This window comes from Candoia aspera, chromosome 18 (genome assembly GCF_035149785.1).
Source record: "Candoia aspera isolate rCanAsp1 chromosome 18, rCanAsp1.hap2, whole genome shotgun sequence".
Taxonomy (NCBI): Eukaryota; Metazoa; Chordata; class Lepidosauria; order Squamata; family Boidae; genus Candoia; species Candoia aspera.
The window spans coordinates 356680-375098 of record NC_086170.1 but is presented as its reverse complement, the minus strand read 5'-3'; the positions used below and the strand labels follow the sequence as shown (position 1 = coordinate 375098).

Below are 18419 nucleotides of genomic sequence, written 5' to 3'. Positions count from 1 at the left end.
TAGAACGTTCTAGCAGCAACAAACACAGGTTTGGGAGATGTTGGCTACACCAGTCCTGGTTGCCCTCTGTCCTCTCTAGTAGAGCTCAGACACCCAAGTCACGCTTGAGTTCTCCTTGGCGGGATGCAAGCCCTGCCCCAGTGGCTGGGTTTTTTTACAACAGAGATCTCAAGTGATCTACGGATGAATGATTGCTGACATAGGAACAGCGGTATCCTCAGAAAGGCTTTTCCATGGAAAGCTTGACCTGAGCACTGCTAAAGGGGTACGTAGCAGATCCGCTAAAACAGCAGCTCCGGGGCCAGCATTTTCCCAGAGCAACGGGGAAAACGAGTGTTAGGGAGCAGTGCTTGAGGATGGCTACTTTCCAGCCCGAGCAAAGCACCGAAGAGCGGGGGCTTTGCGTCCCTCCCTGCCCCTGCCCTGGTCCTGGGCAAGGGGGCAGAGGAAGACACCTGGGGCCCAGGGGGGGCAGCTCTGCCCCGGCCTTGGGTAGGCCCTCGCAGGGAGCGAAGGAGGCTGGCTCCTTGGGCGCCACTGCCTGTGATTTTGCAGCACGCTCCCGGGGGCCTGATAGTCTGGGCAGCCGGCCGGTTGCCAAGGACGGTGGCTCCCTTGGTGCTCCTCGGTGTCCACACAGGCAGGTGATGTCGGTCCAGAAGTAGACATTGAGGAAAGGGGGGACTGGAGCCGCCCGGAGGTGCCTCGGCTCCTGCCGGGGAAATAAGCCGGGTTGTGTCTCAGAAGGACTCTTCCAGCGAGGAGGCCTTCGTTGCCAAAACATGAACGCCCCCCGAGCCAGGCTTCCTTCTTCTGCCTCTGTATTTGCAGCTCCTGGTAGGGACTCTGGGGCCTCCTGCACGGTGGCTCAGCAGGTTGGGGTGAAGAGGCCTTTTCTCCTCTGTGACAGCAGCGGCAGCAGCAGCTGCAGCACTAGTCATCCTGCAATCTCCCAGAGTCCCTCCTTTGGGGGGGAGATGGACAGTAATAAAAAATTGATTGATAGATAGATGATAGATAGATAGATAGATAGATAGATAGATAGATAGATAAATCTTTTGGTGGTACCCCTGTCTACAGAATTCGGGCGTCACACAGGGGTCAGGCGTCATTAAACAGGCTGTTTCGGAGTTCAAGCAGTGGTTTTTCCTGGGCCAGCCTTCCCCCGTCTAGAGTGGGCTGGAAACCTCACACCGGCATCTCTTTGGAAGGATGTTTGCTTTTATTCAAAATGTATTGAACGTGATGGTTGCCCTCATAAGCATTTATTTCAGCTGATTGGAAAAACAGGGTTTAGAAACTCCCCCTCTGGGGGACTGGCAAGGCAGAGAAATGGTAGCTGACCGTGGCATTTGTGAAGGCTGCCATGCCAGTCATCTGAAGATCGCAGCGAGAGAGACCATGGAACTAGCTGCAGAATGTCTTTCCCACCCAACGCTCCACCTCTCTCTTCCCAACTTGTTGCCGCTGTATCTTCAGATGCTTCAAAGAGCTGCCTTCCTAAAGGGCTCTGTGGCTGAGCTCTCTCTCGGATGGAAGAGCTTTCCTGGCAGAACAGATTCTTGGCAGCTCTCGTGGACATCACTCGTGGCTCCAGGCTGGCCACCTTCCCCATTTCATTCGTCTGGCTCTTGGCGGCGGCAGGGGTGAAAGGCTTCTGGGCCCGGAGATCGGGCTGCATTCTCTGTTCCCAGCAGCTCCACGTGGCTCAGAACCGAACGTGGCCTGCTCTAACCTTTTCCCCGGCTCAGTTTTGTTCCGCCCTCGCCCTGGTTCCAGAGAAAGCATGCCAATTGCTGAAGCCAAAGGCCCAACCGCTGGCCTTTCGCTGAGGCCCTCGGCCCCTGGCAGCCTTGCCCAGAGACGTTGCCTCTCCGGAGTGCTCGGGGTCTCTTCAGCTTCGGGGGATTCATAAAGAGCTCCATGGCAGCGAATGGAGGAGAAAAGAGGCAGGGCCTCCCCATAGATAATGCCTTTGGCCTCCGACCCAGGTGTTTAGCTCTGGGACGGACAGTACTCCACACGCAGACCTTCAGAGAGAAGCGCCCACTGAAGCTGGTCTCTGCTTAAAACTAGCCTGAGGATTCCTCTAAACTGCCTGCTTCCCTTCCCCTTCCCCTCCATCTGCTGACAGCTGTCGCTCTCAACGCTTCCCTTTTACCTCCCAGTGCTGCATATCTAGTGTTTCTTTCATCTCTGGGCCGAGGGTGGATCGTTATCAGCAGGGATATTAAAGCATCAGTAATTCTGGTTAAGGAGTGAAAACAAAACAGAGCCAGGGGCAGCCAGAATTGTGTTCTGATTTCCTTTTGTTATCTCCGGGAAGCCGGTGGTGACTGGCGGAATCGGGTCCCTAGCTATTTGAAGTTCGTCTCTTGCACCTTCGATTGTTTCCTGATCCTCTTGCCATCCACTGTTCACCATGATGTGCTCATTTTCTGTCTGTGGGGAACTTTCCCCCCAGTGCAGACAACAGATTCACGCAGGCCTCATCTGCAATATGAGGCAGTACGGTTCAGACACGGGTTGACTAACTGGCCCAGGGTTTGTGGGCTGGAAGAACTCCAGGAGTTTCTGCAGGCTCCCCACATGGGCAGGGGACCCTGGACCCTCAGGTAGAAACCAGATGAGGCCGCAACCGGCTTCTCTGGAAGAACGCAGGGTGCGGATCCCAGTCAAAGTTACTCTTCCTTACTTGTGGGACTCGGCGAGCCGTATGCGTCTCTCTGGACTCTCTCCGTGAGAAGGGCCGTCTCCTGTCTAGCTGGAAGGGCAGAGCGGTGGAATCAGTCCAGAATCCATCACCAAGAGATGAAGCGTCCATCCCACCTGCAGGGAAGACAGACTCGGCAGTGCAGGACGGGAATATGTGAGGGTTTGTCATCCAAGTCTTTGGCAGGTGGCTTCTCAGGCATTTTCATGCTCTCCAGACAAATGCTTTTATAGGCCACACACAGGCTTTGCTTGTCTCACCATGCCAAAAAACCCAGTCATTTTACCTGGCAGCAATGGCAGGAAGAGGGGTGGTCCCCATGCAGAGGGGCTCGGTCTCCTTCCCCTTCTAAAGTTCCCCTGCGTGGGGGGCTGTCTTTTCCCCCTAAACCCTCTCTAGACTGGCACGGGAATGTTTGATAGTTTTGGAGTGGCATGGGAGTATTTAGACATTTTGGGTGCCCCATGAGCTTGTCTGTCTAGCTGCAATTCCTCCCCTGGACCCAGAGAAGGGCCCTGAGGCTTCTGCTGGCTTAGGGGCCTCCGCTCTTTGCAACGTCCAGAGCAATTTGCCTGCTGAAGTTCCCACCTTTTCCTTCACTTTCAGCGTTACTAGCCACTCTGGGATCCAGTCAGGGAAGCTGTTAATTTTCCTGGCAGCTGGATTTTCTCCAGAGTTGGCGGCTGTTAAACAAGGAGCAGAACTGGAACAAAAGGCTGGCAACTGTGGCCTTGCCTACCACAAATCATGGTGGTCTCCTCCAAGGATTTTTTAAAGGACAGGTTCCATTAAAAAAAAAAAAAGCAGCACATCTCATTTAGCTATTAGAGGTAGGGGACGGGATCTGGGGAATTTTGATTCACTTCCATCCTGGGGGAGAAGCCCAGTGCTGCTCATTGGCTTAAATAGGAGAGCAAAATATTGCGATGCTTTTAAGATTGGAAAATTTATAATTAAGGAAGGACATGATAGAGAGTTACTTAGAGAATTACACGTAGCATTTCCCCCCCTCGCCTGTGATACTAAAATTTAAACTGATGGGCCTGAGCTTCGGTGGAAGTACAAGCTAAGCCTTTGCTGCGTGGTCCCTATTTAATCCATGGGCTTTGAGCTCCCCCTTCCCTCCCGTTGGAGCATTCCTGATCCCAATCAGCACAGCAAGAGCTGCCCAATCAATCCCATGTTATCTTCCCCCCCATCCCCGCCTCTTTCTGCAACAGCTGAGTCACACCCTTGGGGTTGGCTGCCCGAGGGGAGGGGCAGTCGCTCTTTCTTGGACCCACGGCCAGAGCCTGAGCATCTCTGTATTGCTTTAAGTGAAAGGGTGGCCAAAGAGCTACGTTCAAGTGACTCAGCACATGCCCAGGGACACTGTTGTTTGTCCTTCCGTTAAGACACAAAAGGCCTTTTCTGTGTCCTGGAAGTCACTCGTCTATGTCTTTTTTTGTTCATTGAAAGAGAGCGAGCCAGCTGTGTGTTTTTTCTTTCCTTCAGACCGAATCTTGTCTTTTGATTTGCCTTCTATCGTATTCTCTCCCAGATAGAAAGTACCAACTCCGGAAAACAAATATTCTAACGCTTTCGTTATATACTGTAGTTGCACCAGCAAATGCTTGAGGAGCGTGCAGCAAGCTGCTTAGAAGACTGCTCATGTTAAGGCTTCCCCTTCTCCCAGGAGGTCTCCCAACACTGGGCTCTGTCTACTGGTTGGCCTACAGCTTCCATAATTCCCTGCAGAGCACTACTGGTGGCAACTTCCTTTCCCAGAGGAAAGGACCGAGCTCCCCCCGCCACTCACGGAAACAATACGTCCAGGTCATTCCAGGTTTTATTAAATCCCCTGATGATACAAGCTGTACAGTTGCAACTCGGAAGAACAGACATTTCAGAAAGGCATAGAATGGGAATTGCAGTGACCTGTGATACTGCTGAGCGGGTTGGATTTCATTCCCCAAACCATCGGCAGCAGCTGTGAAACAAGGGAAAGGAAGGAAGCACCACATCTCCCACAACCCACAGCCTTCTTCCCATGGCTGTTGATTGCCTAAGGCTCCTAGCGTCTTTTGGAGATGGCATGCACGTGGGTGGGATTTTCAGATTTGAATCCTGCCATGCGGTAATAGTATGGAACGCAAACTTGTAAAGGCTGCCCACGACACTACTTATTTGTAACCCTTAAGTGGGTGGCATCCGCCAATGCAGGCAATGGAGGGTTAATCGAACAGTTGCTGCAGGCAATCACAGAGAATCCGGCCAACCTCCTGAAGGCAGGATTTCCCCATGGCACCCACAATTCTTTACCCACTGTCTGCCACAAAGATTTCTGCTGGCTTGACTGAAGTTCCAGTTTGGGATACTTGCTCTTTGAATGTGTGCCCGCCCTCCAAGCTATCTTAGATACCAACGGGAAGGTGTTAGATGTAGACTCTGGTTAAAACCTGCGTGGCCTGGAAGGAGCCGCTGCCAACGGAAGCAGAGCCTCCTGGGAATCTCAGGGGAAACGGGGCCGGGTTTGCCAGCAGAGCCGCTCTCCCAGGGCAAGGAACCCGAAGGCCTTTGCCTCGGTCGCAGGGCCTTGGCGGGGAAGCTGTGCCCCCGCTGAGAAAACAAAAAGTCCAGTGGGGAAAAAGGCTTGGAAAGATAGGTGGTGCTTCTGTAGATGGCGAGAGAGAGAAGGCGGACAAGGCAAGAAGTGAGCGTCCCAAGATAGCACAGGAGCTGAGTCACTTGTGACCTCCCAACTCGGCACTGGAGGTCCATCTTCTGGGTCTTCGGAAGAGTGTCTAGACGGGGGCTTCCTCCGGTCTCCGCTGGCCTTGTTTATGCTGTCAGGAGGGGCTGCTTCGTGTGATCAAAGATTGAGGGGGATGCACTGGTGCCCATGCTTTTGACTCACAGGTAGTGCTAAATCATACTGCTGGATAAAAGGCTGCTTGCTGTAGAAAAGCAGAAGAAATGGAAATAAAACAGAATAGCACATTTAGAACAAAAGGCCTGGAGCGAGGGACTGAAAGGGCAGCTATAGTGAAGCCAGTAATTTCAGTTGAGTGTGAAGTGGAGATGCGATTTAGTTAGTCCCAGAGGTGGTGAAAGTGTGTTGCTGCCAGATCAGATCTGAAAGGAGAAAGACGGCCCTCACGATGCTCGCGAGGCTCCCAGATTGAGGTCTTCTGGCCCCGCCTGCAACTTCTTTCATTTTCTGTTCTCTAGACATCCCGAGGACTGTTAACCGTTAGCCATCCTTAGCTGATGGAGCAGAGGGTCGGAGGAGGGAAAGACATGCCTCCTCCTTCCATGTTAGACACGTGGTGTGGAAAGAGCCCTGCTTATGCACATCCATCTCTGGAGCTGATGTGAGGCACCCTTGTGACTGAGAAGAGTGACACCCGCTCACCCCAGGACTACCAGATGAGCATGCTGCTGTATAGAAGCAGCACAGGCGGCACAAGCACAACACTACACGCCGCACCACACCACAAGACAGATGGGGATCCCACCACGGTTCTGTTAGCTCAGCTTGCAGCTAGTTGTGAAGTGGGAGGCACTTGTGTGCAGTGAAGGCACTTGTGTGGTTAGAATGTTTGAGGATTACCCCAGCATTAGAAATAGGGGGCTAGGTCTCCCAGAGTTTCTCTGCCAGAAATCCGGTCTTGCCGTGGGGTAATGCACAGCCAGTGTTTCTCATGCCTTGCTGATTTTCACGAAGCCAGGTGGGTGGAGTGGCAGAGAGGATTTGCGGTAAACCAACGTGCCAGTCTGGTGCTGAGCTGTGTAGCCAAAGCACCTGGTGCTTTCTGCCTGGTGGAAGATTCAGTCGCTGTCCCCTTCTGCGTCCTTCTCTTGCCGCTGGATATTTGGCACTAGCAGCAACACGCACACACACGCACACACATGCACACACACATGCTTCTGGCATGGACCGACCTGGTGTGGGAGAAGAGCCGTGACTCACCGTCAGCAGCACATCCTGGTTGTCAGCCAGGGCCTGCTTGGCCAGGTAACGTTCCCGCTTGATCTTTACTTCCAGGGACCCAGGGACGTCTGGGACCAGCCAGCCAATGAGGCGCAAGCAGAAGAAGAGCATGTGCTGGAACGAACGAGAAGGAAGACGACAGCATTACACGCTTCAAAGTCTTCTGAGGTGCCTTCAGCCTGAGGTAAGTCAACATCATTCCTTCTGTTCTGGAAACGAGATTCTGACTGGAAGAAAACTGCTGTCTTAAAGCCAAGCATCGGGGGCTTTTGCGTTCGTAAGTCAGCTTCACCGTACAGACATCTTAGGAGTGTCTGTATTTTCATGTTCTTTCGTGAAAAACGCAATAAAAAATGACAGAAAGAAAGCACATTTACCTAAGTTGGCAGGTCTGAAATTTTGTGACCTTGGAAAATGCAGCTGAAGTTAAGCACATTTCATGTATGTTTGGGTAAAAATTAGTTCTGGGAGATTATTCAACTGAATAAATCCTGGTAAATAAACTGGTAATTTTCAATTACAAGTCCCTTTGAAAAAAACTAATGCGGGCAATGAATTTTTGCCAGACCCTGATTTGTATGCTGAGAAGATTCAGATGTTATATTTGGAATAATAATGAAAATCCCCAGTCAACTAAGTAAATAAATGGTAAATAAATCTAGACAAACCAGATAATTATATTCAATTCATGATTTTTTAAATGGGCAGAAAGTTTGTGCCAAAGGATAGTTGACTGACGCTATTCTTGGAAAATCAGACACTCCTAACTGGAATAAATTATGACCATTACTGCAGGGTTAACTCTGGGGAACGTATGACTTCACGGATGCCTTGCTTGCTCCCCACGGGCAACAGCTGCTTAGCCCCACATAGCGATTCCCTATTCCAACCCTTCCCTAACAATGTGCCGGTCTCACCTCAAAGGCGATGACGAAGCCCAGACGGACGGCCAGGAGTTTCCAATAAAAGAGGGTGTGGCTCCCCTGAGCATCTCGGAAGGCTTTGTACCTGTCAGCGGGCCAAGGCAGATCAGCACGGTCAGGGAGGGTGAGACTTGGCCGCGGCTGTGGGCTGCGGAGGCCTCTGCTCACCTGCAGGTGGTATGGTTGCTGTGCACGTAACTCGGTGGGGCGTGAGCCAGGGTGAAGTTCACGTAGCCACGGAGGAGGCTGTCATGTTCATACTGGTACAGGAGGCGTGGCAGGAAGTCGGATGTGAAGGCAATGAGAAAGGCCTGCGGGCAAACAGCCGCAGTTGGAACCATCAGGGCTGACTGTCGTTGGGGTGGGGCGGTTCTGTTCTCTTCATTGTAGCCCAAGGGAGTGTGCCCGCTACTTCGGGGGGGTCCCCACCCTTCCCCCAGTAAGGGGGTCTCGGGAGCTGCAGACCTGTGACCATCGTGGACCGCTCACAGATCTCCGCTGCTCCTTTTAGACTCACATTGACAATCACGGATATCTGTGCCAAGACCCCAAGGATGAAGAACCAGACGCTGATGTCCTGGGCACGCTCGGCCACTGGTCGGCGGTACTCACAGACAAACTTCTGGGCGTCCAGGCGGATCTCCACCCAATTATTGAGCAGGGCGAAGAGGGGGGCCAGCGGAAAAGCAGCCACAAAAACGGTGATGAAACCAAACTGGAGCACTGAGAAGGAACATTCCACCTTCAGTGTCACATTTTACAGAATCCCAGATAACCCTCCCAATGAGCAGAGGAGCACGGTGTGTGTCTGTGGGGCTAAGCGGATGGTCTAACTTTCACAGAGACAGGAGAGCTGGGGAAATTCAGTTACCCTAAACATCTTAAGTGTGAAGAAGGAAGGGGAACATGCTGTCCTTCAGAAGTTGGAAAGATGAACAAGATCTGCTGCCCACCATTTAATTAGTGCACCGCCTGGTCTTTGGAAAGCAACTTGTGAAAGGATCTCAAGGTCTTAGTGGACCAAGTGGCTGCTGGACAGCAGGGGTGCTGTGCATCCAGGCCCCAAGTTACTCTTGCTCCTATCTGCCTGTTCCGGGATTGTCTCTTGTCCTGCTTACCCATCTCCAGGTACTCCTCAAAGAGGCCTTCGCATTCAATCAGTTCATAGTCTTCCTCCCACCGTTTGGACTCTTGGCAGATCTGGGCACCTCGTACCTGGGCCAGCTTCCTTTTCTGGTGCCAGGCCTTCAGCTTCCTGGAGGAACAGAAACGGGAGGCTTGGGTCCAACTCTCCCTTGGGGTAGAGGAACGTGCCGCTCACTTGGAGCGAAGAGCTGGAGAATTAGAGGCACTCCTTTGACCAAATCACCCCCGGGCTCTCTGCTGTTTCCCGCAGCAGGCAACTCACGGGACGAAAAACTCCTGGACGTTGCTGACAATCTGCTTCCCAACCATGATGATGAACAGCTGCTGGGCCAATTCGATTAGACACCCACCGGGACCGCACTGCAGGGCGTGAGAGAGGGAGAGAGAGGGCGGGGCATCTGTAAGTCACCTCTGTACTTCTGGTGCATCGAGAACAGCCACTGCTGGAGCCTCAAGGTGGCCTAGAGGACTCCGAGCGTTTTGTGCCATTATAAAGAATAATTTCCGGTAAATTCACAGCAATCTTAAAAAGAAAATTGCCACTCACTGTCCTACATTTGTTCCATGTGGCCTTGGTTAAATGGGTATGGCAACGTTTTCTTTGTAATATTTCATTAACTGACCGAACCCATTTGCTCAGCAGCAGCAAAACAAAAGGTGTATGTGTGATGTAAAATAAAGGCTCTCCCCAGTGCTTTGAGAAGTGGTTGGACAGTGCCCAGGAAAAGGGAAGCAGAAATGTCAACGTGCACGCGGTCGAGGCACGGAAAGGGAACTGCTCCGGTACTTACGTCTTCGTTCCTCATGCCCAGGAGCTTTCCGTATTGGCCAGGGTAGCCCACGAACCTGCTGGGACAAAGGAAGGCGTCGAAAAGCGTGGAAGAGCACGTTAGGCTGGGCACGTCCAGCTTTGAGGATAGGGAAACCCCAACTCTTGCCCATAACTGTGCGTATGGGCCATTAACCCAGCTCTGGTCAGCCACAGATCTTAAAAGGCTTTCCACAGTGAGAGATTCAGGTTAGGCTAATGAGGTGGGAGGGAAGACTTCAGAAGGCAGATGGCTAGGAATAGAGGCTGGAAAGACAGGGCACGTGTTGCACAGAGAGTAAGCCCTGGTCCACTGAGAGGCTCCTCGATTCTGGCTTGACACCTCAATAGATCTGTAATCCAGAGCGTTTGTGAGAAGGGCCAGATGGTGCAGGGATGCACCCCTAGGAGCCTCCTTCCATTCCTGCCTCTGAGTGGAAACCTTGCCCTGCATCCCCTACCTGCCTTTGAAGAAGGCCACATAGAAGGGAGATGAATAGAAGTTCACAAACTGGAAAATGAAAACTTTGAAGGTGAAGGCATCCTCGTGCTGCGTTTGAGTCCGGTGCATTTCTGAAAGGGGAAGCAGCGAGTTGAATGAGGACAGTTGGGCCAGTAGAGGAAAGAATGAACTCTGATGAAGATGGAGTGGGCCAGAGTTCTAATATGCTACTTTTCCAGCAAAAAGAAAGTACAGTAACCCAGTAGCAAGATTCATATTTTGTAAAACGTTTTTTCACAATTGTCCCAAATGAAGTCAAACAGGTGCACGTCCTGGGCTGACTGACTACCTGTGATAGAGTCATCAAAGACTGGGAACGATTCAAGTCTTCTACTCACCCCATCTGGTAAGTTTCTCGGCCAAGGAGGTATATACTTGGCTCATGAGAAGGATGAGAACCAAGTTCACCATGGAACTGCTGATATTTGCAATGTTACCTGCCTGGAGGGGACAGGAGGAAATAGGCCAGGTTTTACCAGTCTCTTCCCGCAACAACTCTCCTCCCCAGAGGGGAGTCCATCGTGCTCCAGTCCTTTGAACTTCCCTAACGGTCAAGGTACCACAGCTAGAAACGCGAGAGAGTACGTAGGTACAAAGATGCACGTACAGGACGGCATCTTCGTACCTTGAAGGCCCAAGGGCCTAAGGGCTCTCCAAGTAATACTGACACAGAAAGTAATGTCAGATTACCATAACTTAAGTGCGCTTATGGCCGCCAACCAGCAGCTCGGAGGGCAGGTGAAAGCCTGTCTTGGTAGTACTGCTGTTACTACCTTATGGGCTTTTACTGAGTAATAGCGAACAGGACCATGCATAATTTAAAACCACACTCTGCCTTCACTTACTCTTTTTCTCTGCACAAATATGAAGGCTAGAAAAACCGCCCTTATTTCTGTTTTCTGTGAAATCCTAAATTTAGAGGAAGGATGTGGAATGTCTCTGGGGAGGACCAAAGGAAGCTTCTGTAGGTCTCTTGCTGAGGGCAGGATCCGAGCACAACCAGCCTCTCTCACCTGGGTCATCAAGACTCTGTTCCCGGTGTGGTACATCGCGGTGCTGACAATCCCACGGTACATGATCACTGACACCAGGAAGATCATCACAACGCAGAGCTATGGGAGGGGGAGGAGAGGAGGAGGAAGCAGGACACGAGGAGGGGAGTGTCAGCTTTGAGGCAGGCCGGAACCTCCCTCTCCTCTCCCCACCCTCACTTAGAGCCCCTCACCATGACGACAATGGCCATGGATCCAGTCAGAATTCGTGACAGCCGGTCGCGCTCAGGGAAATGGGGCTCCTTCACCCCTGTGATGGGGTTCTCTTCCAGGCAAGGGGCCATGGCAGCAAACTCTGGGCGAGGACGTTCCTAGGAGCATGCAAAAGGGAGAGGGGGAGGAAAGAAAAAAATCAGGGTTGGAATGAACTCCTAAATAGGGAATAACCTTGCTGGACTCAATGGGAGGTAAGCTTTGGGAAGCTGCTCTGGGAATGCCTACTGGCCATCAGAAGACAGAATGTGAAACTTAATTGGGGGTTTTCTAATACTAAGTATTGGCCTCCGTGTGTTCCGTTTGACGGAACCAACTGGTTTCCACTGGCGTCTGCAGAACCTGGAAACCTCAGGGGAAAGGAGCTGCGCGCACGGCCAGCTTGCCTGACCCTTGGTGGTGGGTGGAGCAGCAGGGAACGGATGGAAACGGAGCCCTTGCCTCCTCCTCCTGGAAGCCCATGCAGTCCCAGTGGTGGGCCAGAGTGGCGTTCTTCCGTTTCCAGTACTCCAAGAAGGTGACCGCCCAGAAGGACATGAAGATGCTGAAGAACACCGTCCCAGGATGGTCAAAGAGGTACCCTACCTGCGGACACAGAGAAATGCCCTTTGGGGAAATCCTCCCAGACGAGAGGAGGGCTTGCGAGCGCAGGACTGGCCACCCCCCCTTTCCCATTCTGGAGGGAGGAGCAAATGTGGCCCTGGAGGGTCAATCGTGCTTTTAACTACCACCCCAGGGTTCACCCAAAAGCATCTGAGTCGAAAGTCACACGGTTGGAACGAATGAATTCTGAGCCCAGGAATGTGGATACTGGAACAGGTTCACCCTCTTGTTCCAGTGAACTTGGGTTCCCCAAAACAGAGCTGTTGACCTTTGGAATACTGAGTAAATTAATGAGGAATGAAAACTTCAGAAAATAAATACGCTGCTGATACAGTTGAACAATTGTTCCCATTTTACGCATGGAGGAACTGAGGTGTCCAGAAGCTGGATGGCCGGCACCGTCTGCATCTGCCCCGGAGGCGGGACTTTAAGTGACTTCTGTACATCTGTCTCTGGAGCCGGGGGATATGAGAGCTGCCCTCTGCCCCTCCTTAAGGATAAACGTCTAATGTGTGAGATGACGTGGCAACCCCTGTTCACCCTCCAGGACTCCTCAATTGAGCACCACCCAGGAAGCTGCGGGAAGCCGCCTCGCCTTTGCCATGGGACAGATCTCAGAGATGTTCCAGTTGCCGCAAGTGTCACAAAGGGGGCACATGAGGAATTGCCCCCCGCTGTTGCAGATCTCTTGCCTGGAAAGGGTGGAAAAGGTGCAGGTCACCGGCCTTTGGAGGAAACAGCCCTTGCGTGCGAGGATTCTACCTCCAAAACCCCTGCTTAATAGGAGTGCCAGATTTTTACCACCCAGATTAAGTGGGCCTGCCTAGTTCAGGATACTGCTCTCCAGGAGATCTCTCCAGGATGACCACTGGCAGCACGTATTTATGCCCTGGTATTCAGAGGTAGACTGCCCTTAAGCCTGGAGGCTACCTTTGGCAATCTTGTCCTGGTAGATAGAGCTATGTCAATTCAAGAACGCAGGAAGGGCTTTTTCACTGGACCAGGATCCTTTAAGCACAGCATTCTGCCCCCACCCAGTGGCCAGCAGATGCCAGTGGGGCACTGAAGGACTTTGCCATGTGTGAGGGCAGGCTGGAGGCATGGACCCTATTTCCCTGCTAGGAAGAGCTTCATCCACACCCATTTTCAGTGTTGTGGACAGAAAGGTGCTATAGGCATTCAGCAAATAAATTCTCAGTAGCCATGTGGCAGGAGAAAGCTTTTACTCCTGGATTTCCAGAAGCTGCCACGTCCTGTCCTCCCTCCCCCAGTCCCCAACACTCTTCCACACTCACGCCGGCATGTTCGTCTCGAGGGTGAAGAGGCCTGCCAGGAACACGAAACTCCCAACAGCTGCGGCTGGGATCAGCCAGGCTGTGTAGAAGCCTGCAAAGAAGAGAATCGGGGTCAGAAGGAACCACCCTAACCTTTTTCCCGGGGTCTCCCAGGCCATCCCATTAGCGTGATTTCCAAACCGGAGCAGTTCCAGAAACTTTGCGGATGGCCCTAGCTCAGAGAACGCTCAACAGTTTCAGAGATGGAAATCACTGAGCACGCAAGGCTTCATTCAGGCCAGGACTCAAACACTTGAGCCTCTGAGCTTATGCAAAGGTCACCGCTTGCCACTTCCAAAATAATTGGTTTCACGTATATTGTTAATTTGGTTTTCCATTAACCCATTTTAGGTTACTCACAGGAGATTAAGCCGTAACCTAACTACGAGCCACCTAACTAGATCGCACAATACTTTGAGCCACAAAAGTACTAAAGCAAGGTTAAAACCAATTAATTAAGGTTAAACCTTATAATGTGTTGATCAAATGTGGGTTGTGCAAATGCATCTGCTTACTCTTTTACTGACCTTGCTAAGGGTCTTGTGTAACACAGCCAACATGCTCTGTGGTTTCAAATGGAAGCTTTGTTCCCCAGGTTCTAGGTAATTGCTCAAAACCTAAGCAAAGTTTTAAGTTCTGGAATGGGACGGGGAATATGTGGAGAGAGGGAAGCGAGCCTCTCACCCAGCCAGGAGAAGTAGATGGCCACCTTCTCTCCAAAGTATTCCCGGATGTGGTCGAGGGGCTGATACTTGTACCAGCAGCTCCACTGGGCCCAAAAACGGTACAGGATCTGCCGGGGGTTCAGCTCTTCACTCAGCACCTCGTACTCAGGTAGCTCATAGGGGCCCTAGAGAAAGGGGTGGAGGGGATACCCAAGCTCATCATCCACAAGGCAAGGAGACATGTTAGGGCAGAGCAGAACAATCCCCAAAGAATCTTGCAGCCTCTTAAAACGCTAGATCTGGAATATAAAACCCAATATACAATGATATAACATACGATACAAAACAATTTGTTCCTAAAACAGAAAACACAGAATTTAGGGGATATTTCAGGTAAATTAGTTAAAGGACTGCTTTGTAGACAGTGAAACAGAAAAGACAGTCATGAGAGAGCCCTTCATTGCCAAGAAACCATGACTGATGACCATGCTGGGATTTAAAAGGCAGAATTCCTAGGCAGAGGTGGACCCAGCCCTCCTGCGCGCAACCTCTCTGCATTCCTGCTCTCCGTTGGGAACCCTCCTTGACCTTCTTACCTCGTGCAGTGGGAAAGCTGCAGAATATACTCCTTCATTCAACAGCCGGTCAATGCCTATTTCAGCATGCTTCCGTTTCCCATAAATAGTCCGTGCCAGGATTTCATACACCTGCAGGTGGTATTTATGTAGATCATGCACCAGGACACAGAGAACCAGAACAAGAACTGCTGATAGAAAAAAAGAAATGTGGGATGGCCGTGGCAGATTTCGGTTATCCCCAAGAAAGCGAGCCAGCTGTCAAAACAGCAGAGAAACAGGGCTGGGAGGATGGCTCCCTCCCTCTGGGTTGGCCCGTCTGCCCTGAACCTGGGAACTGGGCCGGCAGTTTCCCCTCAGAGAGCTTACAATGCGATGCCTTTGTGTATTGGTGAAGTACGAGTCATGCAAATCACTGCCCAGGAACCTGGAAAAGAGAGCAACAGATTTAAACCTGAAAACCGACATAAAGTGTTCTTCAAAGCTGGCAGGGGCCTGGGAGAGATGGATCAGCTTTGTGGTGTGCAGATGTCCCCTTTGACTGAACCTGCAGGATCTGCCCAGTGGTCCCAGCCTCCTCCCATCCGATGGAGGGAAATTCTAAGGACATAACTATGCAAGTTACCAGGAGATCGTAGATAGGAAAGTGCGTGGGCACAAGGAGGCTCTTCATGTTTACTGCTGCTGTTAAGCTGGGGCCAGAGCCCTCGCTCCCAACCCGGGGACCAGGGAGGACGGCCAGGATGCGCTGTCAGAAGACGGGCCCTGTCGGCCCGGCCACCCACCGCTATCTGCCATCGCTCACCTGTCGAGCTTGGACTTGCGGAAGGCACAGGTGTAGTAGTCCACGGGCTTATTAGGCACGCTCTGATCCATTAGATTGGGGATGTGCAGCTTCCGAAGCAGATCATCTGAACTGTTTCTGTCTGGGTTGGGGTGAGCCTGGGGAGGAAAGGGCCGCTCAGGGGATCTGTGTGGCGGGAGAGAGAGGGCGCCGGACTGTTGTACCGCACACCGAAACTTGCACGAAAGAAAGCCGGGGGCTTACCTGGAGAGGCGCACGCATGCACAGCTCCTCGGCATAATACACCAGCACCTCCCACGGGGCACTCAGCTTCAGGTAGTGGATGCTCTTGTGTTCACTCGGGGTCTCCTCCTGTAAAAGCAACCCTCTGGGGTGGGAGCGTCGGGAAGAGAAGGACGGAGGGACGCCCCCAGGCAAGGACTCTGGGAGCCCAAATTACAGCCCAGCAACTGTCCAAAGGATGGTGAGCGTAGATCTCAGCACGCTGCAGCACCCGCGGGCCAACTCCCCTTAAGGGCAAAGGAGCATCAGGACTGGCACTGTATCTGTGCCAATGCAAGCGGAGGCTCAAACGCCCAGGCCCCCGATTACTGCCACAACCCACGGCGGCCTGTTCAAGCCAAGGCGGCTGTCCGTCTCACCTTCTCCATCAAGAGACCCGCATTCCGCAGATTTTTTAGGAATTTCCGCTTCCACCTCTCGCGCCGCCCGTTGCTCTGCTCCCAGCCACCCCTGGTGCTGCCTGCTGCCACATCCCCTCGATGGTGCGGCCGTTTGCTTCGCCTCTTCTTGGCGGGCCGGACCTTCTCCTCCCAGACCAGCACAAAGTCTGCAAGCCAGCCAGACAGGCGGCTAGTCGGGCACCCATTTTGGAACTTTGGTCCACAGGACTTAATAACGCGTTGCCTTGTTACAGAACAAGAGTTGCGATTCCCTTGTTTTGACTGTTCTGAATTCTCACAAATTCCCACTGCCTGAATTGCATTGGATTCTAGCTTCTGGCTTAGTTTATCTCTTAGGAAAAGAGCTCTTGGGGAGGACCCCCATTTCCCTTGCTTGTGAAACCACCGCGTTAGCTCGGCTGGAATGTCACGCACCCTGCACCGAGCCAGATGGCCTCCAAGATCCCTTCCAGACCTGTCATTTTATGACACCAGGAAGGCCAAGAAACGGGGCAGAAAAAGACATGCTCACCAATCTTTGTCTTCCCATCTCTGAAGTAGTTTCCTCTGGGGCTGTTTGAAGAACCATAACCGTCTCTGCCATAAACGCAGATTGTATCATCCTCTTCTGCATCCTGCCCATGAGAATTTTAAGTGAGACCGCGCTGAAAGAGACAGGAAGGACCCTGGGAAGCCCCTGGGGCAGCGGTTGCTGTGCTTCTGACCGCCGGGCAGGAGGCACCAGAGAGCACCCGTCACACGTGTATTTAAGGAATGTCTTTTAAGAGGTTTTAACGCATTCTACTTGGACCGCAAGTCTGGCGTGTCCTGTCTCCCTTTTCTGCCTTCTTAGGAACCCAGCCTTGCAGCAGGGGCGCACTCCTGTTCTGGGGCGATAGGTCGTGGTTTGGCATCACGGAACGTACCGCCATGGCAAGGCTGTGGATACCTTGTGCTCTTTTCTCCACATCTGATCATGGAGACCCACCCTAGATAATTTCAGGGTCCCGAGTTCATCGCAGCACCAAAGGAAAGAACTGGCTTCCTTCTTGGTGGAACCTACAACTCTTCCCGTCTAATGTCGTTTCTTTTTTATTGGCACGGTGACAGATAACCTGTGGCCACCTTACAAATCTTTAAGGCTGCCCCTGGGGATTTGAATCTATCTCCTGCTCTCTTGTGGAAAGTTTCCAATTGGTCGCAGTCTGAGGCTTGCGTGCTAGAGGTTCGTGCTAAGCACGTGCAGAGTGTTTTTGCCTTGCTACTCCATCACAACCAGATCCCACAGTCCTCCATGAGCAAAACAAGCCTTGCAAGCAGAAGGTTTTTCAAGCAAAACATAGTCGAATCCCAGAATTTCTTGCTTCAGAAATTATTTGCCCTACCCATGTACTTACGAAGCTACCGGCGGAGGCCCCATTTTGAACGACACCTGCATCGTTGAACTGGCCCACGGAGCCCTTTCCGACGCTGAGCAGCAGACTGGCATCCGGAGGACCCAAACCAGGGGCTTTCTTGCGGATCATGGTATTTGGCAGCAGAAGGTAAATTCAGGATCCTGCTTCCTTTGAACCAGCTCCTGGGGGTGCTAGGAGGGGGCCTGCCGGAAAAGGAGCCGTTCAGGGAAGGGGCCGGAGTCAGAGAGGCCCCCTCCCTGCCCTCCGCTTGTCCCTGGTCCTGCAACCTGCCACCCACCCATCCATCACCTTCTGGAGGCAAAGAAGCGTTGCTGGCGCCACAAACAGCCAAACAGCCGTGCTGCCTGGTGAAAGGGGGCAGCGGTGAGGCTCTGGCGCCACCAGTCAGCTGTTCTGTCTTCCCGTCAGGGCAGGCTGCCTGCGTAGCTATGGAAATGGGCTGGAGCAGCAGCCTTTCTTCCTTCCCCGGGCCAGCTCTATGCTGGGCTGAGGAGGAGGGGCCGAGTGGCAGCAAGCCGGAAGGGGAGGGACGGGGGTCCCCACGGCATCAGCCAGCCACCTTCCGTAGGGAGGGGGGGAGGACCGGTCCTTCCCTTCGTAGGGGGCAGATGGGTGCACAGAAATTCACAGGGAAGGCTCCTCACCTTTGGATGTAAGGAAGGCCGTTTAGCGTGGAGATGAAGACGAGGGGAGGCTTAAAAACCAAACTTCTGATCCTTACCATTTCTGCCAAACTGTGGCTTCCCTGTTGTCTTTTACAAATAGGGGAGAAAAGTTTAGGTTGAAGGAAGTACTTGATGCTTGGAAAGGTGCCCAGAAGTGCCCATTAGCGACTCTATCACCCGGCTGTAGCATCCCAGGATACTCGGGATTGAACTGTTCTGCGGATCGCTGTCAATAACCGATGCTGTGAAGCCTCGCACAGCTTGCACAAGGCATTAAAATGTAGTTCAGGAGTAATAAATGCTGCGAGAGAGGATTATGATAGCTGCCATAAAGGCTGGGAGTGGACAAGTAAGGGATCCTA

General features: G+C 52.3%; 1 protein-coding gene across 1 annotated transcript; it reads right to left on the bottom strand.

Moving 5' to 3' along the window:
• Positions 1 to 4523: 4523 nt before the first annotated feature.
• Positions 4524 to 17677, bottom strand: LOC134506922 (anoctamin-7-like). The gene is made up of 23 exons (XM_063317292.1): positions 17372 to 17677; positions 16507 to 16609; positions 15954 to 16141; positions 15556 to 15663; positions 15313 to 15449; positions 14877 to 14934; positions 14529 to 14639; positions 13952 to 14117; positions 13229 to 13319; positions 12529 to 12625; positions 11772 to 11915; positions 11291 to 11428; positions 11079 to 11177; positions 10404 to 10506; positions 10025 to 10136; positions 9547 to 9601; positions 9018 to 9115; positions 8728 to 8864; positions 8127 to 8332; positions 7778 to 7920; positions 7604 to 7694; positions 6666 to 6800; positions 4524 to 5649 (listed from the first exon to the last, which is right to left on the bottom strand). Exons 1-23 carry the CDS (start codon positions 17498 to 17500, stop codon positions 5623 to 5625), a joined length of 2676 nt encoding a protein of 891 aa, XP_063173362.1. The 5' UTR covers positions 17501 to 17677; the 3' UTR covers positions 4524 to 5622.
• Positions 17678 to 18419: the final 742 nt, after the last annotated feature.